Below are 24,286 nucleotides of genomic sequence, written 5' to 3'. Positions count from 1 at the left end.
TGTGAAGAGGAGAGCTGCGCCGGGGGCACCCTCTCCACATCACCGAAGAGCCAGGGCTCGCCCCCGGCTGGTGGTGCAGCGCCAGGTAAGGAAGGCCAGTTGCGGGCTCCGCGGTCGGCCAGCGTAACACATTCGTGCATCACTGCCAACAATCTCTGCATGTAAAGTTATTCACATAACCCTCTTTGGATCTATGAGAAACGAAGTTTATCTGTGGCAGTAACTGAACTGGAAATTGCCATTTTATAATTAATTTTTGGAATTCAGGAGTTTAATTAAAGAGATTAGCATAAACACAAGAGCCAGAAAGAGGTACATGAACAGAGCTACTTCAGCCTCACATGGTGAGGTCTGTTTGCACAGCTATGTGGCAGTACAGTGAAATTTCTGCATCTAATCCTATACCAAGGATTAAGGCATGTAAGTAGGAAAATGTTTTAGGCAATCTTTTTATGTCTCTTTGGTTCTGAAGTTCTAGTAACAAGTTACACTTAAAGCAGTTTTAAAAAATGATTTTATTCTTTGATTGTATAAGTTTTAAAAATGTATTTGTACTCTCCTAATCTTACAAATTTCAGAACATAAGAACATAAGAAATTGCCATGCTGGGTCAGACCAAGGGTCCATCAAGCCCAGCATCCTGTTTCCAACAGAGGCCAAACCAGGCCACAAGAATCTGGCAATTACCCAAACACTAAGAAGATCCCATACTACTGATGCAATTAATAGCAGAGGCCATTCCCTAAGTCAACTTGATTGATAGCAGTTAATGGACTTCTCCTCCAAGAACTTATCCAAATCTTTTTTAAACCCAGCTACACTAACTGCATTAACCACACCCTCCAGCAACAAATTCCAGAGCTTAATTGTTTTGTATTACTTTTGCTTCCAGTTTGTTTTTGTAATATTTCTAGATTCAGGTCCCAATTTCTCTGTAATGTGTTTGGCTCCACATCACATATTTCAGTCTTTGGCTCTGTGGGTATAAGAGTAAATAGAAAATAATTTTAAAACATAAATGCCATGCTGGGTCAGATCAAGGTCAATCGAGCCCAGCATCATGTCTGACAGTGGCCAGTCCAGGTCACAGGTACTTGGCAGATCCCAATGATAGATTCACTCCTTGTTCATTTTCAGAAATAGCGATGGCTTTCCCTAGTTGACCTGGTTAATAATGTTTTATTATAAAATAATGAGTGGAATGGAATGAGTAAATGTTAATCAGTTGTTTACTCTTTCAAAAAGTACAATGACTATAGGACACACAATGAAGTTACTAGGTAATACATTTAAAACTAATAAGAAAATATTATTTTACTCAACGAAAAATTAATCTCTGGAATTCATTGCCAGAGGATGTGGTGAAAGCTAATAGTGTAGCTGCATTTAAAAACGGTTTGGACAAATCCCTGGAGGAAAAATTCATAAACCATTATTAAGATGGAGTTGCAGAAATCCACTGCTTATTCTTGGGATAGGCAGCTTGAAATCTATCTACTGCTTGGGATCCTGTCAAGTACTTGTGACCTGGATTGGCCACTGTTGGAAACAGGATACTGGGTTTGATGGACTCTTGGTTTGACCCAGTATGGTAAGTCTTGCTTTCTTGTGACTTTTCCTCCAGAACTAGTCCAAACCTCTTTTAAACCCTGATTTGCTAGTCACCTTGACCTTGTTTCTGGCAACAGATTCCACAGCTTGATTTTGCGCCGAGTGAAAAGTAAAGTACTTTCTACAATTTGTTTTAAATCTATTGGCTGTTATTTCCATGGAGTGTCCCCTTGCTTTTGTATTATTTGAAAAAGTAAATAACAGTCCTGTATTTACCCATTCAGTGTCACTCATGATATATACATTTCTATCATGTTTCCTCTCAGCCTTAAGAGAAGGCTGAGAGGAAACATGATAGAAATGTATATATCATGAGTGACACTGAATGGGTAAATACAGGACTGTTATCCAATTGAAAGCCCTAACCTGCTTTCAGTCAAAATATAACTGTATAAAATCTGCCAATGCAAAACTAGAGGTGAAACTGTATCAGCCATCAATGCAGGGAACAATCCGCAGCCTTTTACCAGCAATAGCATTAGACTGTAGTCATATGATGCACTGGAGCATATAATCATCCTCAATCTCCTTTTGTTTACTTTTATTTATTAATTATCCCTAAACTACCTTACTGTTTCAATATATATTCAAAAAGATTTCTGACAATTATCTGTAGCAGCTGCTCTTTTAGGATAAAGCTACCCGCCAAACAAACTCCTTTCCAAAATGTCCCAAAGTGGCATAATGTTAGATTAGGTGTAGTATCCAGATTATACCAGTAGTATGTTCAAAACAATAGGGATCCAGGGCTTGGATGTGTATCTCGAGATGCGAGATACACATTTATGCTTTCTAGGAGGTTACAGATTATAATTTCCTTTACGAGCTATATATTTTTCTTTGCCCTTTGTGTATAATCCACACTTTTAGTGACCATGTTGGTATTAGTATAAAATACCCCATTATTGTTTATCGCTCTGGTTTTCAGTAGTTTATATGTTAATATAGACTGGTGGCAAGTTATTTCACTACAAATGTTTTTAGTGAATGAGTTTTTGTTGAATTTCCCAATACTACTTGTGTGATGCTCCTTAAAAAATAGATATATAAACTATGATAAATTATCAAGCATGGATACAAAAGTATGTTCAAAGTAGACTCTTAACACATAAGCATTTGACACTCTGATTCATTAGGTCTGATTCATTAGGTCTCCTTTTGTCTTCTGTATCTATGGGAAAAGACCTTGATGAATTAAGCCTTTTGACATCGAATGAATCTGAATTGGGGGATTTTCTGTATTAAGACAAGAAATCTATAGATTTCCGAAAATTCACTGTATTTTTTGTGTATGATAGTGTATATTTTACTTATTTACTGCACCTCTTTGAAAATGTAGTCCAATAAGTTCTGATTTGTATGTTCCTATTTGGTGTCACTGACTATACTATCCAGAAAACAACACTCATAACATTTTTTTTAGAATTTGACCATAAAAAAAGAGATACCTTGCTTTCCAATGGAACTCAGAAGCACAGGAAGATAGCAATATAAATTGCCACAGGCAAAAGGGAGTCTAGGACTCATGCCCCAGAATGCCTCCTAAACTACAGCTTAATCCAGTAACCACTAGACCAATCTTCTGCCCCCAAACCTTGTGCTGGCAACTCATGAAATACCAGTTAATCAGGAAAGCTCCAGCCTACTGTTTGAACAACAAAAAGGAAAATAATTCATAGCAGTAAAATTGAACCGATGTTAATACTGAAAATTTGTTTTCCATTATATTTGTTCTACTTATTTCATAATTTATTTATTTATTTTATTTATTTATTTATTTGATTGGTATATAAAAATGAAGTTTAGCTAAATGCCTTCACTCCGGTTTACATTTGAAACAACGCAATACATGAAAAAAGACATTTGTAACGCAATACTGTAACCTGTCGTAGACGGGAGTTCTAGATAGTATTATAGTAAATAACGAGATCAAACAAAAGATAATAGTAAGATTAGCAAGAAAAATATAACATGAGAACTTGTTGTTCAACGATTAGTGTACTTCAGAAAGGAACCCGTTGTGGAAATGTTAATGACTGTTGGGAGGAAGGGTTCATGTTATCATAAATTCAAGGGGTATGTTGTGTGTATCGCTAAATGGTTTAGTCATAATCAGAATAATTGTTTAAATACTCATATAACACAGCTTATTAAAACATATGTGTCACTGTCTGCAGGTGATTTTGTTATTGTAGGACTTTCCCTGCACCTGTATTCTATGCCATTATAAAAAACAAAAGCCAGTGCGCACATTACACTTACCAATGCAGTGAGAGCCATCTATTGAAGCTACATAGCCACGTGGACAACTACAGAAGTAGCTTCCAATGGTATTGGAGCACTTGCCACTGTCACAGATCCCTGGAATGATGCTGCATTCATCAATATCTGTTCAAGGAAAGAACAAGGAATAATGTAAGTGACTGGAAAGGAGTAGGGGAGGTGGCATATTGTTTAAAAGCAGAATGAAAAAAAAATCCCAGGTGACAATGTTTTATTTAGAATTCATAAAATGCAGGCAGAGATAAGAAGCTATATCCTTTCTTGTCCTTCTTTCTTTCTTTTGGGGAGGGGGCAAGTCCCCCAGTTTTTTGGCTAGAACCCCAATCAGATTGGGTCTCCTGCAAGTGCTGCTCATTCTCCCAGTTTCATAGCTGGGAAATGCCCCTGCTTGATCCGGCGTCTGTGGGTCTTAGATCCCAGTGCTTTGGGGCCCCAGTCGCAAATCTTAACAGAAGTGTCAGTCAGTGCAGCACCAGTGGGGCTTAGCACCCAGTTACAGGGACAGAAATGAGGTGGTTCTGTCGGCATCTGCTGCTCCCGCCTCCTACAGCCTATTGGCTCTCCTGCTCTTCTGCTGAGCACACAGAAGATGGGAGGCAGAAGATCTGCTGCCCAGTGCAGAGGACTGCTTCTTGTATGCTCCTACGAGGGAAGTGAGCAATGAAAGAGGAGGAAGAGAGGGAGAAGAGAGAGAGAGAGAGAGAGAGAGAGAGAAAGAGACAAGCTGATAAGGGGAGGGAGAGAGGGCAGAAGGAGAGTGATAATAGGGAGAAAAAACAAAGACACAGAAGAGAAAGAGCGAAAGGGAAGGAGGACTGAGGAAGAGAAGAGTAGCAGCTGAGAGAGTGTGAAAGAGAAGTGTGATTTCTGAAAAGGAGTGTGTGTGTGTGTGTGTGTGTGTGCATGCGTGCAAATGTGCATATGTATGGCTGAGAGACAGAGAGGGAGAAGAATAAGTAGAGACCAAATAGGAAAGGAAGTGGATATGTTTTCTGAGCATGTGGGACAAGGGACATGATTGCTGAGCGTGTGTCTAACGGAAAGGGGAATCCGACTGCTGAGAATGTGTGAGGTAAAAGAATAAGATTCTGACAGCTGAGAATACAGTAAGTGTGAGGTACTGAATGAATACACAAAGCCAAACGCTGCTCATCATGTTGACAGTACGTGGTAGACAGCAGACAGAAAAATGCACAACTGAGTGTTGAAAATGAACATTCAGTGAGGAAGAAATAGAAAGGTAATGATAGGAGATGAGATGAAAAGATGAGAGGTTGAAAAGAAAGAAATGAAGAGGTAAGGTGACTTTTTTGGCAAAACATTCATACCTGAAAATAAAAAAAAATTAATGGGCATCTTTTATATTGAAAGGTTGATTGAAGGGCTATATAGTAAATCTCCTTTAATTGATTTTCTAAGGTTGCCAGGAATGTTTAAATGCTTTACCCAGAACCTTGCAGCTCTGTATGAGACACAGAACAGAAGCAGAAGAGGTTCCACTGTGTCTCATGGTGCCACTCGCTATTTCCTGGCTTCCCCCTTTAGCCCCACATCATGACAAAGAGTGCAGCACCACCTCTGACAGGGGAATAAAATGCAGAGAAAGGGATGGAAAGATCTAGTAATGCACAGGAAGGTGATTTATTAATGGAACAAGAGCAAAAAGGGTTGATGAACAGGAGGGAGGAGGAGAAGAGAGCTAGAAGAAGGAGTAAGGGGAGGAGAATGAAAGAGGGAAATAAGGGAGGAGACAAAAGGAAAGCAATGAAAGGAGACGTGACTAAGAAAAATCAATGATGGAGAGTGAGGTTGATAAAGGGATCCAGAGAAGTCAAAATGAAATTCAGAAAGAAATACGGGAGAAAATGAGAAATGTTACTGGAGAGTCTCTCCCAATGTACACTGGTGCCAACTCACCCAACATTTCTGTTTATTAAAATCTGATTTCTGCCTTTCTTTAATTAACACGGAGGCAGCTTAGAGTAAAGAAAACACACCATATAATACAAAAAAAGAACTTAATCACACATTCTAGACATTTAAAAACATAATTCAATTGAAAATAAATGAGATATAATGTAGGCAATTAAATTAATATATAAATCCAAACTGAGGCCTGGATTTAGTAACACCACCAGGCTCTCTGAATCCCGGGGTACAGGGGGGGCGGAACGGAGGGGGGGGGGAGGTCCTGCGATAGCCGGCAGTGATCGCACCTTCACGGTGCGATCACTGCCGGCATCGTGCCGAATAACGACACCATAAAAGGTGTCGTTATTCGGCATGAAATAGGCAGCGATACAGAAGCTTACCGTTTCGCTGTCTATGCTGTCTTCGCAGCGTCCGCCCCGACTCCTCCTCTTCCAGGACAGATGCCGCCCCCGACTCCACCCCTTTTTAGCGTGCGATAGCTTTAGTAAATAACCCCCCTAAGTTACCCAGTGCCCACTAAGCCCATCTGGTCCCAGGAAAGAGATCAATCAAGGAAGCTTCCTTCCCAAGCCTTAGCTAGCTTACTGAAGCTCACATAGTTTCACTGATCCCTGAATTCCTAAGGGGCAGAAATCTAGAGGACTGGTTCAAAATAATTAAAGGCCAGTCATCTGGCAGAAGCCAAGTGAACCTCTGAAAGTGACAGAAAGGATAAAAGATCTTGCTGTGAGGATCTAAGGGATCTGCTAGGTATATAAGTATGCAAACTCTCTGACATATTTAGGGAGGCCTTATGTAAACATTTAAAAGTCAGGCAGAGGAATTTAAACATATTTTGCTTCAACAGGGAGCCAGTGCATACTGTGTAGGATGGTGAGGGGGGGTGATTATGATCAAACATTTCCCACCGCCACCCCAGCCCAGACAGTAACCTAGCTGCTGTATTTTGAAGCAGCCGAAACCTTTTAATCCTAGCAAGCACGAACCATCTTCACACATCTACTGGAATGTTAAGAGACAGAGACATTCAAGCGCCTAGCAGGTTCTGAATAAGTACAAGATGCTCAAGGACAATGGATTACGATAGGATGTCTGATAGATTGAGATTCTGGGCTAATGTGAGGAATAATTGTTTAGTGAGAAAGAGCAATGCATGCCTGGATTGGTCTACCAGTAGAGGTGGTAGCTACCAGAATAATGACAGAATTCCGTTATGCTCAGGACAGGCAGAAAGAAATAGGGAGACAAGGCAGGTCGAGTAGGCTCTTAGTAGGAAAGGGCGGCTGGGCACAGTACGTACACCAGAGCTACTTACCTACACTACTACAAAAGAACTGTGACATGCAAGTATAGGAAGTGGGGCCACTAAACTGATACATTAAAGCCACAGTGAGCCATCAAGAAACATCCATCCATGTAGGAAGGAAAAAAAAAAAAAGATTTAACGTGCCTGGAGTTTTTTGATCCTGTAGGTACTTGGAAGAGTTTCCCTAATGCATAATCAGCAAAAAGAGAAGCTTGGAACAGCAGATCAAATCATCCTTTTCCTTTAATGAGGTTTTCTTAATTCCTTTCTCTGTTTTTGTATTTCTTCTGCAATGCTGTGCTATAATCTATCAAACTCTGATTTTGAAATTGTGGGTATCTCTCTCTCTATATATATATCTATATATATACAGGGGTAGACTTTTAAAGTTATGCGCTGGCGTAGATTTGTTCGCACAACTAGGCGCGAACAAATCTACACCCGATTTTATAACATGCGCGCCCTGCCGCACGCATGTTATAAAATCCAGGGTCGGCGCACGCAGGGGGTGCACAATTGTGCAACATGCGCACGCTGAGTCGAGCAGCCTGCCTTTGATCCCTCCGAGGCCGCTCCAAAATCAGAGCAGCCTTGGAGGGGACTTTTTTTCTGCACCCCCCCCCCCCCACCTTCCTCTCCCTTCCCCTACCTAACCCACTCCCCAGCCCTAACTAAATCCCCCCCCCACCTTTGTTCAGAAAGTTACCCCTGCCCAAGGCAGGCGTAACTTGCGCGCGCCGGCCAGCTGCCGGTGTGCCATTCCCCAGCCCGGGACCTGGTTCGGAGGCCTCGGCCACGCCCCTGGAACGCCCCTAGGCTGGCACCACGCCCACGGCCCCACCCCCGGAATGCCGCGCTGCCCCCACAACACCCCCCCAAGCAAAGCCCCAGGACTTTGCGCGTGCCGGCGGCCTACACAACATGGGCGCACCGGCGTGCAAGTCCCCTGCGCATGTAAATCCGGCTGGATTTACGTGTGCAGGGCTTTTAAAATCTGCCCCATAATGTAAATTGATGAATTTAATGATTTATTGATGTTCTGAATTAGGCTTTTGAAACTTTGTAAATTGCCTTGAGTTCAGGTTTTTTTCTGAAGAATGACATATCCCAGTCCAAACAATCTATTCTATACTGTATATATATTCAGTAATTTAAAGATTAACTGATGACTACCAAACTCTATTTTACATTCCTTGAGTAGCTTTCATTTATTTTGACAAATAGGCCCTACCCAGAGGATTAGGTTTTAAAATTTATTTTACTAAGCGATCTTTACAGAGTGTGGCAACATGTGAAAGTCTAAGGAGAGTGGGGGAGCAACTTTTGTTCAATAAAAATAACCTTTGAAATAATATCCTTATTTGGAAATTCACAGCTAAGCATGGCAGCGCTTTCAGAAGTTCATTCAATGGCAAAAAAAAAAAAAAAAAAAAATCACAGATCAAGTAATTCACATAAAACCTTAAAGATTCGACTTAAGGCTGAAAGTTTGATGCAGCAGGATAGATCATCATCTGATGTGATTTAGTAAACTAGAACACTATGAGGGCAATTTTCCAAGCAATTTCTTTGGGCGGGGGGAGGTAAAACAGTTCTTCACCTAAAGAAATGGGGCCTTAGTAAATTCTCCGCCCTACGTGTGAATAAAATTATATGTGAGAGAAAACACCTTCTGTCATTTTACAGGGGATGGACAGCCTATTCCAAAATGAACATTTTAAACATCATTCATAGATTAATGGACATAAAATACCCAGAATTTTTATAAAAAGCAATTTTGAGGTAAAATTAAGATCATAGTGCCACTAATTGTGGAGGTGCAGGAGTGCAAAGGGGGGGGGGAGTGTTTACAAGTACATGCATAGTGTTAAAAATGTGTGTAGCTGTACTAGGAAAAAAGTATCAGCACGAAAAGTAGGTGCAGTCTCCATGTAAAGAGTACCCCTTGGACTTTGCACACTTCAGAAGGCAGTGTGAAAACTGCCCTCTGAGTAATTAAGTCAAAACAGAATCTCAGTTTTTGTGCTCCGTCCATGGTTTTTTTTGGTGTGTGTGGGAAATATTACACTATAACAGTCGGCAGTTGGCACCTAGCAAGAAGATGCACGGATGCATGCAGAAAGTTATCCCGGATGTCGTGAGAAATCACTTATCTCACCTGGAAACCAAGAAAAGAGCAGAGCAAACAACATCATCAGCTAAAGGAGTGTTAAAAGACTGCATGCAAATGGTAATGTGGTAATAGGAAGTTCATTATATACTGTATATATAAAATATATGGCTGGATACCAAAGGAAAATAACCTTATACGTTTCTGTACATTATAGCCAAGACTTTTTTTCAGAGGGTATTTGCCACTACAGAGCACTGGCATCTTTTTTCTCCACCTGCTTAATTTGCCCTGTGGTCCCTCAAAAAAAAAAAATGCATCCTGCACGTGGAGTACCTGCACCTTTCTTTCCAGAAAAAAAGCACTGATTTTAGCTATAAGGCACTGTGGCGAAAATGTTTCAAGGATAACACTGCAGTTATACTGGACATTAAAATTATAGTCTGAGGAGAAACATTTACAGTACATTACAACACTTTGCTACCAATCAAGGACATAGGACCGTTGTGTATTCTCTCCACTCCAGACTCCTCCTGCCTGCCTCTCTTCTTTCCCAAGTTCTCCCCTAATTTATCCACCTTCTCCTGCTCCAGTGCTCCTCAGAGGTCCTTCCCAGGATATTAAATACAACTAAATATGCAAAAGAATAAGAGGCGGCATAATGTGGTTGAGTAGGAGCTTTAAAGTCAGACTGTACAAAGATTTTAATAAAATAGTGGGGGGAAAGGCCAAATGTACGAAAGACAGGTATGATTTCAACTATTATTCTAAAATGGAGAAAAGCATTACCATTGCCATGTTAGCCTAACCACACCCCCTTTTTTATTGCAGGCACTATTTCCGCTATATTGATAGCATTTTGATGAATCTATGTCTAAGTTTGGTTGAAATTAGACATCAAAATTAGGTGCATAAATTTAGGAACTCCGAGGCCAATATTCAAAAGAAGCTGAGTCCTTAAATTCAGGCACCCAAGTTAGGTAACAATTTTCAGCCAAATGTACAAATCTGGGAGATTTTTCAAAATACTGGAAAAATAGCAGAAAATGCGCCCGTGATAAAAACAAATAGGCATGGTTAGGCTAATTTCCCAGCTTCCGCATCGCATAGGTAATTTCCGTAAAGCGCAATGCATTTTCGCACCTCGCAATACACCTTCGCAGCGCTTGCTGTGCGATTTTTGGAGTTTAGATGAGAGAGACAGAGAGAGAGAAAGCCTCTGTATAGAGTCAATATAAGATGCTATATATGTGCCACTGTTCGGGGTGGGCTTGAGCGGGTAGGGTGGGTTGGGGGGGGGGGGGGGGAGTGGTTTACATACACAGTCAGAGGAATTAACTGCAAATGTGAATTCACTGAAAAATTTCTGTCATTTAAATCGATGAAAGGTACCAACAAGAGAAGTTGATTTGTGCAATGCAGTCTAGCTAGCGTCAACCCACTCTGAGCTGAAAGTGTCCCCTCTTACAGTGGTGCATATATAGCATGGCATATTGGCTCTCTCTCTCTCTCTCATGCAAAATCCTGCACGGAGACCCTCATTTCCATTAACTCCTCCTATCTTGCACTATTTATTGTAGGCGTTAGGTCCTTAATGCGAAATGATAAATGAGCCAGTACGTTTGCAGCTGAAAATTCACCTAAATTTAGGTCTGCTATTTATTTTCCTAGACTTAGGTTCCTAAGATAGATATCTAGTGCCGAAAATCAGTGCTAAGCTTTTTCCCTGCCCTACTTTTGCCCCTGTAGCCACCCCCTTTTTTCAGGGCCCTAAATTCAGGAGCCTAGTGAAAATAAAATCCCAAAATTACACACTCAACCTTAGTGAATTTTCAAAAGGGCCATTTTAGGCCTAAACCTTTTGAAAATTGACCTCTCAGGTTTTGTGAATATTAGCCTGTATGCTTAGGAATGGTGGCACAGCACTGCCATGGACTATCCAGGGACTTTATTCTCTTTGATATTCTAGAAGATGATCGTGTCATACAACAAAAGAAGCTTAAGGTTTCAAAGTCTGCATCTCTTCTACTGCATATGAAAGACAGCAAAGATGATGAAGACAACTGTGACTGAGTATGAGGACTTTATCTGGAGATGTGGAACACACATCGCATATGCAGGCATTGAGACAATGTGGGTCAGCCAAACTAAACAGCCTAGCTGCTTTGTCAGCCAGAATTTATGACTCTAAAACTGTTAAGCTTATGCTGAGTATTATTACATGATGAATCAGTTGGCAAAAACAGCAGAACAAAGTCTGGTAACCTCTGAGCCACTCTAGAAATGCTTTCAGCTACATCTTTTGCATGTTGTCCTGCTGTGTGTCCGGAACAAGCATTGCGCACAGGTTAAGCAACAGAAAGAAATATGGCACATCATTCAACCACAAATTTATTTATTTATTTATTTAAATTTCTTATATACCGGCATTCGCGATGGGAGTCGCATCATGCCGGTTTACAAATAACAAGGTGTGACAACAGAATAAATACTTAATAACTTAAAAACATTAACAAGTGATAGAAGAATAAGGTAGCAGTTACAATAAAACAGGGATAAAATGCAACTTGGAATGAAGAGAAGGCAAAAGAGAGATTAACACTGAGATAACAAAAGAATGACCAAGGTAAATAAAACCAAGGTAAATAAAACCTGCCTCATTAAAAAAGAAAACATTATTGAATGAATACTCAAATATAGTAAGAACACAGAAAAAGAAAGACTATCACAATTTTTTATTTCTTTCTAGAATTTTTCCAGATCATTTTCTTGTAATCAGATGATGAATTATTAAACAATGCACAATAATGAATACTCAAATGATGGACAGGAAGCAAAAGGTTTAGAGTCACAGCACCTTGCTCAGATGCTTAAGTGAAAAATCATATCTATTAATTAACTTAAGAGGTACTAAAATGCTAAAGTATCAGAAGGTAAAAGATGGTTTAGAGATTTAGAAGGCCCAGCATTTTGATATACTTGATATAATAATAATGTTCCAAAAAAGGACCCCAAATAAAATAGGTTGACTGACTGCATGGGAGGCAGCATTCTGCTTTTATTTATTTTTTCACCATACTTAGGGGATCATAAAAGGGACTTTTCGCGTGCAATGCTAGATCAGGGAGGAGTCGGGGCATCGTCGGGGTGGACGCGGCGGAAACTTCGCTTGCGGCGAAAAGGTAAGAATCCTTTTCGCTGCCAGTAGCGCGCCCAATAGCACCACCTTTTACGATGGCGCTACTGGGGGCGGAAGCCGGCCTCTCGCTTCGCCCCCCGCCCCCCCTTACCGCCGTATTCTCTAAGTTCTGCGACCTTAGAAAATCCAGACCTTAGTTTGCCTTTCACCAAAAATTATTTTTTCCTTCTGGGGCCTTTGTGAATGGGAATTCCTCCCTCCCTCAACTCTCAGACATTTCAATATACGTGAGATTATTCAGGATGACAAAACAGACAATTATTCTACACAGTATCATAGTTTGATAAACTGTAAATCTGTCTATTCATGGCTTAAATCTGGTCCTTGGTTATTTATTTTGGCAGGCAGCTCCTCCTCAAGGTCAATGCTGACTGTGCTAAACTGCCAATTCTTCCTGTCACACCTAACATTTTTCAAGACATTGTCATCTACACAGTTTGTTAGTGCAGCTTTAGTAGTCATATTGGTCTTGGAGAAATCTGGAGTTTGGTAGGCTGAGATACCTTTTAAAAAGACAAACAAAAACTGAGTAGCAGTACATCTTATTTGAGTATGTAGGTCCTCGCTTCAAAAAATTAATGTGCAGAATTATAACACAATTTCCTGTAACTTCAAAGTTGGAAAAAATAACACCCAGCTCAGAAGTAAAGTTTGATAGTGACTTAAATGCCTTTCACAAATAACAATTTAGCACTGCAATAAGGAACTAAATAGCAAACTTGTCACGTGCTACCATTTTCACTGTTTATTATAATGAAAGAGTTATGAATATTGGTGTTTTTTAATTAATGCATAATGTGATGTTTATTGACCCCTGATGCAGGCATTATTGTCAAAAAAGGACCATGTTATATTTTAATATGTGGGACTTACATTTCAATATATGCATTTAATTATTTAATAAAGTAGCATACCTTTATATTTATTTATATATTTGTGTTTATTTTGTTTTTAATTCTTTGCACAGCAATACTTGTCTATTTTTTTTTTTTCATTACTGCTTACATTAGTTTGCCGTTTTCTGCCTCTTTCAATGTACCAACAAATACACAATAACATAGTAAATGATGGCAGCTAGAGATCAATCTGCTCAGTTATTCTGGTCTACACTGCTAAAGATTTACAGTATCCCAGCTGCTTTCCATAAAAGCTTGACTGCTTGTTGAATACCGTTCCTTATCTAAGTAAATTTTGGTTGTCACCCTCTTTGGTTCTCTATCATCCTAAATGGATGAGCAAATAAGTCCCCATATTTAATTGAACACCCAAGCCCTGTCACTCTCTATGCCAGGAGTAGGGAGCCTTTTACAGATGGGCCGCAACAGCAATCAGCTGTTTCTGAGGAGGGGCGGGTGAAAGAGCAAAGGAGAGCAGCAAGCAAGAGCAGAGCAGCACTTCCCACCATGATCTGCTGTTTCCCAGGATCTTTTCACAAGCTGAACGAAACTGAGCAATAGACCAGATACGATCCATGGGCTGAAGCTGCCTCATCCCTGTTCTATGTCGTTTAGTTTAGTTTATTAAAACGTAATTGCCATACTGATGTAATAAACATAGAAATATACAAACATAGAACACGATGACAGACAAAGACCACACGGCACATTCAGTTTGCCATTTACATCTCCATCTCCAGTCACCAAAGTTCGTGAGGTTGCTGTTCTAACATTCATCTTCCTATGTCCCACTGGTCTTGCTGGACATTACCTGGCAATCACCAATCTGCCAGCATTGACCCAATGGTTTTTGGGGAAGCTGCAGCTTGATGGTTCCCACCAGGCTACCCTGTGGCCTGCAATGTCATCAATATATTTATTTATTTAAAAAGGACTTATTGTCCGTCCCCTCCAATGTTCGGGGTGGGTTACAAATAGTACAATCATAATAAAACAGAAAAAAACAAAACATATAAAACACTTATAACCAATTCAAAGCCCGGATATTAAAGCCTGAATAAAAATCAAATTGGAGGGAAAATATAATACATGGAAAAGAAAGAATAGAGAAATTATTTAAGATTCACATAGATCTTTAAATGCTTGATTAAACAAATAATGCTTTATGGCCTTTCTAAAATCCTTAATGTTAGATAAGGATCTCAGGGTGAAAGGATCTCAGGGGGAGTTCTATATTATTGGACCTGCAATAAAAGCCTGTTCATGGGTCACTGCAAGCTCAGTGGTTCTGGGAGAAGGTACTTGGAAAAGGAATTGATTTTTTGATCTAAAGTTATATAAAGGTAAATAGAAATGTAGGGTGGCAAGTAACTATGGACTTTTAACAATATATATAAGACTATATATGGTAAATAGTATTTTGTATAGTATTCTCCACTGTATAGATAACCAGTGCAAGGAAAATAAAACTGGTGTAATGTGTTCATGTAATTTTTCATTAGTTAATAAACAGGCAGCTGCATTTTGTACCATTTGGAGAGGACTGATTGTAGATTGGGGTCGACCGACATAAAGGGAATTACAATACTCGATTCCTGTGAGTATTAGTGACTGGAGAACAGTTCTGGAGTCACTTGGTTCACGTAAAGGTTTAATATGCTAAAAGGAATGTCATTTGTAATAGGAGGATTTCAGGACTGATTTAATTTGAGTTTTCATATCTAACTTGGTGTCAAAAATTACACAATGATTTTGGACCTGTTGAGATATATAAATTGTAGTATTGTCAATGGAAAAGGTGTTTAGAATGTCATTAAATGCAGGATTTCCAAGGATCATTATTTCAGTTTTTGAAAGATTTAGGAAAAGTTTATTGTAGGTCGACCATTTCTTGATGGAGGATAAACAAAGAGAAATGAGTTGAGCTGTGGATTGCCAGTTCAGTCGAGTTGGAAAGTGGAAATTAAATGTCTTCTGCATAGATACAATAGGAAAGACCCAAGGTTGAAAGCAGTTGACAGACTGAAGAAAAATATATATTGAATAGTACAACAGAAAGTACTGAACCCTACGGGACTCAAGTATTCATTGTAAACCATGATGAGGTGGCAGAATTTATATGTATTTGTTGAGACCGGACCTGTAGATAGGGACTAAAACCAGGAAATAACTGTGCCAGTCAAGCCAATGCTGGTAAAGTGAGAAAGTAATATCTCGTGACTGTTGGTGTCGAACGTGGCAGATAGATCTAGAAAAATTAAGATATATGACATACCGGAATCAAACCTTCAATGGATGACATCTGTACTAGATAATAAAAGTGTTTTGGTGCTGTGGTGTGATCTGAAACTGAATTGATACTGGTCGAGTAGAGAGTGTTCATTTAGATAGTTAGTGAGTTGTTTTAGAACTATATATTCTATAATTTTGGAGCGGAATGGAAGTGAAGAGATAGGACGGAAGTTACTATAGTCAATGTGTGTATGTCTGAAAGAGAGCATGGGATTAAGAAGCCTCTGTGTGTGTATATATGTGTATTTGTGTGTGTAGATTATGGGAGTGAGAAGCATGTGTGTGTATATGTGTGAGGTAGTGCATAGGAGTGAAAAGCCTAAGTGTATATGTGACAGAAAGCATGGGAGTAAGAAGACTGTGTGTGAGAGAAAGAGAGAGAGAGCATGTGGGTGTAAGATCCTGTGAATGTGAAAGTGAGCATGTAGGAGTGGGAGCCTGCATGTGAGAGACAGCATGTAAGAGTGAGAGCCTGTGTATGTGTGTGTGGGAACCTGTGAATGAGAGAAACATAGAAAAATAGAAATGATGGCAGAAAAGGACCAAATGGTCTATCCAGTCTGCCCAGCAAACTTATGGTAACAACTCCTGGCCATACAAGCCACCTTTATAGTCATCAGTTTCCCAGACTGTCAAAGCCCTTGTTGGTTGTTGTTTGAGTCAAATTCCCCATTACCTCAGAGAGTAATGTTGGAGAGTTGCATCAACTGCATAAAGGCTTATTGGTTAAGGGTAGTAACCACCATATCAGCAAGTTACCCCCATGCTTATTTGTTTTCCCAGGATTTGCAATTCAATGTCCTTGTTGGTTGCTGTCTGAATCTAATTCCCCTTTTCCTTTTTTTCCCCTGCTGTTGAAGCAGAGAGCAATGATGGAGTTGAATCAACAGCATAAAGGCTTATTGGTTAAGGGTAGTAACCACCACACTAGCAAGTTACATCCATGCACTCTTTTCTTCATTCACATCCTCTAGCATTAAGGGATCCACAGTGTTTATCCCATGCCCCTTTGAAATCTTTTACCGTTTTTGTCTTCACCACCTCCTCCGGAAGAGCATTCCAGGCATCCACCACCCTTTCTGTGAAAAAATATTTCCTGACATTGATTCTGAGTCATCCTCCCTGGAGTTTCATTTTGTGACCCCTAGGTCTAATGATTTCTTTCCAATGGAAAAGGTTTGTCGTTGAGTGTGCATCATTAAAACCTTTTAGGTTTTAAATGATGCACCTTTCAGAGCATATGAGAGTGAGAACCTGCATGTGAGAATGGGAGCCTGGGTAAGAGAGAGTGTGGGAGTGGAAGCCTGTGTGTGTGTGTGTGTGTGTGTGTGTGTGTGTGAGAGAGAGAGAGAGAGAAAGCATGCAAAAGTGGAAGCTTGTGTGAGAGAAAGCATGTGTGTGAAAGAGAGCCTGTATGAGGGTCGAAGGGAAGAAGACAGGAGAAGAAACATAAAGAATAAAAGAGACCTTGAAAAAGGAATTAGGAAAAGATAAACAAGGTTAAAAAGAGACTGGGAACAACTGATTAGAAAGACCAGACATCAAAGGTAAAAAAAAGATATTATGACTTTCAGCAACTGGAATATGCCATCTTTGGGAATATACATTTCTTATATATTTGTATTTTGCTTTTTCTTCAGTATTGCACTCCAGAATCTGGTTTCTTGGGCTCTCTTTCAGACTTGACTGTGTGCTTCTGTTTCTAATTTGTAGTCTCTTATTCTGTTTTAGGTAAGGATCTGTCTGTGTTGCACATATGTGACAGAGGTACAATATTTCAGCTAGCAAGTAGTTTTTCTGTAGGGATTTGAAACAGTCTGGCTTGTTTGCCCAGTAGGTGGTGTATTAGTGTTCAAGGTCTGGTATAATGTTTGCCTTGCTGCCTTTTCATGGATACATTTGCTGCTGTTTCAGTCCTGAGAGTTACTGCTTTCAATGTATGATATGTAGATGGTTCTAAGTGTTTTTTTTAATAATATTTTGAGGTGTTACTTCACAAAGTGCTTGGCAGTGGAGGGAGTTTGTTTTGCTGTTACTGAGGAGACACCAGGATCTGAATATATATATTTTTGCATGTTGGGTTATAATATGCACAATCCTAGTTCTGTTCTGCACCCATTGCAAGCCTTAAATTCTTATGATTGTTATGCTTATTGCTATTTTATTGTAGTTATGATATCCTCTGCATTTTTGGAAAGAGGATCCATAAAAGAATACATTGATATTTATTTTATTACATGATTGGATCTGATGCTTCTGTTAAGTGTTCTTTGTTAACATTTTATAAGATTGTATATTTATCAAATGCATACATATATGCCTGCACGGCTATTTCAAAGTTACCGTCCCTGGCATTATTTATTGATAAGAGCACAACTAGTAGGGCTCAAACCTATGTTCCTACTGCCCACCCATGTTAACCTTGAGCCCCCCAAAAAATTAATTTCTGGCTACGCCAGTGGATTACAGCAACCCAAAGCTCTAGAACAGACACTAAAATTGGTACATCCTTATATTCCCCTGTTGCTGACTCCAGTGTCATTAGTGGTTTGCTCTATAAGATTCTAACAGCTTCTCCCCTTCATTAATGCCCATTGCCTCACCTCCTGCAGTTGTTAGCAGCTGATAACAGCATTCCCTAAAGAACGGATAAGAAATCTAAACTACTACTACTACTTAACATTTATATAGTGCTACAAACATATGCAGCGCTGTACAAACATACAAAACTTTCAGAAATACAGCCAGCAGCAGCCTTTCACTTCAACACCCTTTAAATGAATAAATGTAATTGTGGGGGACCCTTGGTCCCCCACTAGCTGGCCCTAGATCCCTGTCTGGTAGGTAACAGCTAGGAGGGACAAACCATTCCTTGCAGCACCTTCCCCTGATGATGCCTGCAATGGTTCAGTCCTTGCCCAGAAGTGGGGGTCGGAGCCTTATTTATTTATTATTTATTTAACATTTTTCTATACCGACCTTCATGGTAATAGCCATATCAAATCGGTTTACATAAAACAGGGAGGAACTTAACAGTAAATAAATAATCAATACTCATTTAACAGAAGGAGCAAAGTTACAATCAACAGGAGGCTAAAACTTGGAAGCATAGGTAGCTGGAAAAATGGAGTAGAGGAGATAGATAACTGAGCACATAATAACAGTTCATAATAATAACAATGGAGTGTGCCTTAGTGAGTGTGGTCAGTTTAGTTTGGGTTTTATTGAGAGAGGAGCTGGTTTTTGTTCCTATGCTGTTTTTGGTTAGGAGACTGCCCAGTTCCAGTGCATCCCTTGCCTAGTACGGGCTATCCCTTCCTGATAGGAAAAAGGAATTTAGTAAGGAGGTTTCCAAATGTGTTTGTGCCTGGGTGAATCCTGTTCCTGATGGTGAGGCAACTCCCATAACCAAAAGACAAGAGGGAGAAGACCTGGTTGTTCCTTTTCAGCCAGTGAGAGGACTACAGTGACTTCTCACCCAGTGGTGATGGTTTGGATTTTTGAGAGTTGCATATAAGTGAGGAGGTTTTCTGTACCCTTCCTCACTGTTTGGCTGGGTTGTAAAAGCCCTGTGGTATCCAGAAAAGGACCTTTTCCCCCTAAGAGTACAAAACTACAGAAAGAATCTAGAAGACATGAGTTTCAAGATCAAATTGGAGACCTCAACAGGATCTCCTCAACAGGGGATCACAGGACACAAGCTGGGAACATCTGAGACTCTGTTGGACTGCAGGGACGAGACTTTTTTTTGGATTTAAGGGACTCCCCTCAATAGGTTTCCTTTCCCAGCTGGGATCCTTGCCCAGCAGACAAGAAAAGGGGTGAGCTGATCCCAGAGAGTAGTACTAAGGACACTGTACAGAGTGAAGAGAGAGTTCCCTTTGTATGATTCAGACTGAACACAGATGTGAAGTAAGACAAGTAACCCATCGATTGGACATTTTATATAATTCTGCAACTCGAAGTAAAGTTGTGCGCAATTTGCTTCCTATTTAGGAACTGCTTACACTGAGCTAAAAATAGACAACCAGAGGACTTGATGGATGGAGTCACTAAATCCTCAGCTGTGGTTCAAATGAGTACATTTGAGCCCTGGGCTGTTTTCTTATCTTCTTAAGCATCAGCGGCTTGAAAAACTAAGACTGTTTTTATCTGGCTGACAAGTAGGAATATCCTTGAATATGCTTGCTCGCTAGCATCAAAAAGTTATATTGATGCCAGGAAAAATCACATTACCGATGCAAACCTCTGGTTTAAAAAAGTCAATGCAAACACAGTTAAGTGGGGCTTTTGTATACACTGGAAGTTAAGGCAACTATAAAATGTAACATTGCGAGGGCAAAATCATCTAAATATGTGTCTTTACAAACTCGCGGGCGATAAAATGTAAGTACAGCACTAGCTTCTGAATTCAAAAACAGCATTTATTTTATCTTATATTAATTGTGTCATACCCAAAATAATAAATAAACAAGATTATTTTAACTCTAACATAAAAAAAAAAGCTTCACCAATTTCTACTCAAAGAAAACCAAAACAAAAGCCAGTTCATACTGGTAGACTTTCAAAGGCTTGTGCGCACCAAAACCAGGAGATACCCGTGTGACTCGGACCAGCGCATGCCATGCGGATTTTAAAAGGCCCACAGCCAAGCACATATCTCCCAGCCGGTGCGCACATAAAAAAGTTTTCTGAAAAAGGGGGTAGGGCGTGGTCATGGTCTGGGCGGGGCATGGGCAGGCCGGGACTCCGCCATGAAGTCAGCACATAAGTAGTTACGTGCACAAGCACGTGCCATGGTCCCCTACCGTGCAACTTTACTTCTGGGAGCCAACATAGGCCCAACAGAAATGGGGTAACTGAAGTTCTTGTACTGCCAGTAACTGTATGGGCTGTAGTATTCTGAATTACCTGAAACCTTCATGTCAATTTTTATGGGAGACCCATAAACAATGTATTACAATAATTGATATGAGACGGTACAAGGGCATAAGCCACCGATTTCAACGTACTCAAATCCAGATACAATCAAAGTTGTTGCACCAGTTTTACCTTCAAATAGATATTTTGAGCTATTTGAGAGATGTGACTGTCTAAATTCAAATGTGATTCTAACACAATACCCAATGATTTTATCTTCTCTTTTGGATCCAATTCCACCCCCAGTAATTTAATACCCTTCACGATTTTCCCTATCCCCTTCCATAAGACCTCCATCTTATTGGTATTTAGGATCAAATTACTTGCCCCTATCCATTCAGATATTTTATGTAAGCATTGATATATACATAGGAAAGATTCCTCCAGATCTTGACCCAGCAGTGGAGAAATGGAGAAACTCTGGGGAGCCCCACAGTTCACCTCTTTTAAGCTTGATATTGTTCCCTGAAACATCACTACGTGTTTTCTCCACTTGGAACCAGGGTTGGGATCTGGCAGCATGAGCCTTTCATTTGCAACTACCTGGGATTTTCTTTCCCATTTTACATCTCCGCTCAGCTTAAGTTCAGTCCGGTCATTGCATCAAGGGGCCTGGGCCGGGAGCCATGCACCGGAGCTCCTTCCTGAACCCTGAATCTGGCCACTAGGTGTCATCCTTAAGCAATGACCACAACTCCCTCTCCTCCAGCGGCTGTGAGCGCTGCTCTCATGGCATCCCCAGCCCTGGCCACCCCAGGAAGCAGAAGACCCAACCCGGAGAGCAAACCTGGGATCTTCCGAATAGTACTTACCACCTGAGCCACCGCACTGACCCCTACCACCTAATGTTAATATTTACAAGATAAACTAAATATTTCCTTGCTTAGCAGGTTTTTTTTTGTTTGTCTCATAAAACACCCACATTCGAACTATACAATGTATGGATTCATTTTATCAAAGGGTTTTCATCCAATGAAAACAGAAGACTTAGCACAGATTTTTTTTAAAAAGAATTTTAGCATGAAAAAAACCCGCCAATCACTTAGAAATAGGGTGGCTTAAATATCTTCTTTTTCAAAAATTAATTTTTCCTGAGCACTCTAGTAGTGAACTTGGCTTCTAAAGGTCCTCATTCATTCAATTCTCCTCATGCCTCAAACGACACATAAGGTTTCTAAGGGAGAATACCACTGCTGCCAGCATGTGATCTGCATGATGAGAAGGTCCCCATGCCAGGACGCATGTGTTCTACTGTTCTGGGATAACACCTTTCATGCTTCCCATCCAGGGTAGGGCAATTCTGGGCACTATTACAAGTTATATTCAACAAACTTGCCCAAACCATCTCCATCTTCTTCTTTTCAATGCTGGGAGAATACATTTTGCCCTTGTCCTCTGATGCACCTCTTGATTTAAAATTCTTCTTCTTTCACATAACTCCAACTATCTTCTGCAGCCACTTGTTTTGAAAGGTCACTAGCTTGTGTGCTCCCAGTTCTCTGAGCTACATAACGGCGCACTGAAGTGGTCACTGCTAAAAAGCATTAGATTTGTCTTCATTTCTACTTGCTTTAATATCCAGATGTTCTTCTGCAAGAAAAATGATAGGTTGACTTCACTGATCCTTGAATTGACTTCTTAGTGTCGCTGTCTGACGCAACCTTAATTGGTGAATTCACTCACCTCTATGATGCACTGTTGGCATGAGACAGATCTGCATACAATGGGGGGACGTGCATGCAAATCTATCTCATGCATATTCATTGTGGATATGTTGAAAACCAGACCAACTAGGTGTGACCCGAGGACTGGGTTGAGAATCACTGCTCTAGCATTACTGTCTAATGGGTACCGAATGGATAACCCATAGAACAAAAAGAAAAGTTAAAATTAAATGTTAAGTTGCAATTATTGCTTTTGCCATTGAAATTACAAAAACGGAGCCAATTTGCCACATTTAAAGTCATGCAATAGTTTACATTCTCTTGAAGTCCTGCAACCAGCGGGTATGCTTTCACTTAACTTTTGGATGTCAAGGCTTTAACAAAGAGAAAACAATTTTCCATTACCTCATTTCAAGCATCAAGGATCTGCAATACTAAGCTGTAAACAAGTGGCCAATGAAACATTTTTATCTTTGTTCATCGTCCTGCACTCATGGTTACAATTTCTTTGAAACTCTTAGTGGACCATGGCTCTTTCAATTAGGAATGCGCTTTTGTTTGGAAAAGCAAAACAAAAGTGAAATGAACAAATCATCATTTATTTTTAATTTCATTAAAAAAAAAAAAAAAAAACCACTGGCAGGCAATGGCCGCCCTAGAGCCTTCCCTCTGCCCTTCGCATATGGAAAAAAAAACAATCTTGCAGCCTCCCAAAAGAAACTTCTCCTCTCCCCCCTCAGCTTGGAACCTATTCCCCCAAACTCCCTCATCCCACCGCTTAAACCATTCATGGATATAAAAAGGGGCAAGAGCAAACCCTAAGCCACGCCTGCCCCACTGCTGCTATTTTTCCAAATAGCGCTGGCTGACCTGAGGCTCACGGCATTGTAGGGCATCGGTTCTGGCCTCAGGGCGGTGGGCACAGTTTGGAAAAATAGCAACAGTGGGGCGAGAGCAGATGGGGGTTGCCCCATTTAAACCCACAGATGAGATGGGGATTGAGGCATCGGGAGGGGGTGGCAGTGGCAGGCTTTTGTGGGCATGGAGCAGGGGGGGTATCTGGGCCTGGCTACACTTTACCAATTTTTTTTTTTTTAATATAATATCATAGATGGGGTAAAGACGTAGGGCGGTGGGGAAGGACATGGGGGGAAACCTAGCACCAAGCCCAGGAGAAGGTTTTTATTTTAAAAACTTTGGTAGCGAGGGGGGGGGAGGGGGCTGCGAGTGGGGGCTGGGTCTGACCATTTTCTTTTCCTATTGTTTTCTTGTTTTGTTCCCCCCCCCCCCCAGTTTGTTGCTTGTTTCATTTTAAAGAAACAAAACATACAAAATTAGGGAAAAAAAAAAAAAGACATGAGAAACAAAACTAAATAATAAAAGATTCAGTGCACACAACCTCCCCCTGCTTAAAATGTAATGCTTGCCAGAGTTTGAAGTTGCTTTATGTTCCACACACTGGCAGTGCTTCAGAGGAACTTCATTACAAGCTGACAAAAGATCATGATAGCAAAAGTTGTCACAAGGAGAACTTGATACAGAACAGAAACTTATCACACACTTACTAGTTTACATATAAAAAAAACCCAAAAAACAAAATTGCTGCTTTCTCTATGTGCCAGCCATCAACTACTTCTAAAAATATTACACAATTGTTTATACTACCTAGCATTATCTGTATCTGCTATTCTTACTGTGTTTCAGAAGCACAAACACTACAGTAATTTTGTAAAACATCTGCTCTTTTGATAGGATTCATGGACCGTACCTCTTAAGATTTATTCTGCTTGCTACAAGCTGTAAAATGATGTATAGCAAAAAACCTTAACAAGATTAAAGGCCTAAAGGATACATGTCTCAAAAGTTCAAGGTATATTAAAATAACAGAGTTGTTCCTCATATAACTTCTTCCCAAATATGGCTGAGACCTATTAAAAAAGTAAAGAGGGTTTCTGAGTTCTCCTGACAATGAACTCATGTATTTCTTCAGCTTCCAGAAGTGACAAAAGGAAATGTAGAGGGTAGAGATGTGCAGAGGAAAAAAATTGTTTCTGTTTATTTATTCATTTTGTA

At 40.2% G+C, this 24,286-nt stretch overlaps 1 protein-coding gene across 1 annotated transcript in view; it reads right to left on the bottom strand.

Moving 5' to 3' along the window:
* The window catches only part of FBN2 (fibrillin 2), a 596,571-nt gene that overhangs the window by 374,237 nt on the left and 198,048 nt on the right, over window positions 1-24,286 (bottom strand). Inside the window, exon 8 of the mRNA XM_029619106.1 lies at window positions 3,874-3,999. Within this exon, the coding sequence (XP_029474966.1) occupies window positions 3,874-3,999 (126 nt within the window). The remainder of the gene's footprint in view (window positions 1-3,873; window positions 4,000-24,286) is intronic.

Source organism: Rhinatrema bivittatum, chromosome 1 (assembly GCF_901001135.1).
Source record: "Rhinatrema bivittatum chromosome 1, aRhiBiv1.1, whole genome shotgun sequence".
NCBI classification, from domain to species: Eukaryota; Metazoa; Chordata; class Amphibia; order Gymnophiona; family Rhinatrematidae; genus Rhinatrema; species Rhinatrema bivittatum.
The sequence above is the reverse complement of the archived record's forward strand: the minus strand, read 5'-3'. Positions and strand labels throughout refer to the sequence as shown.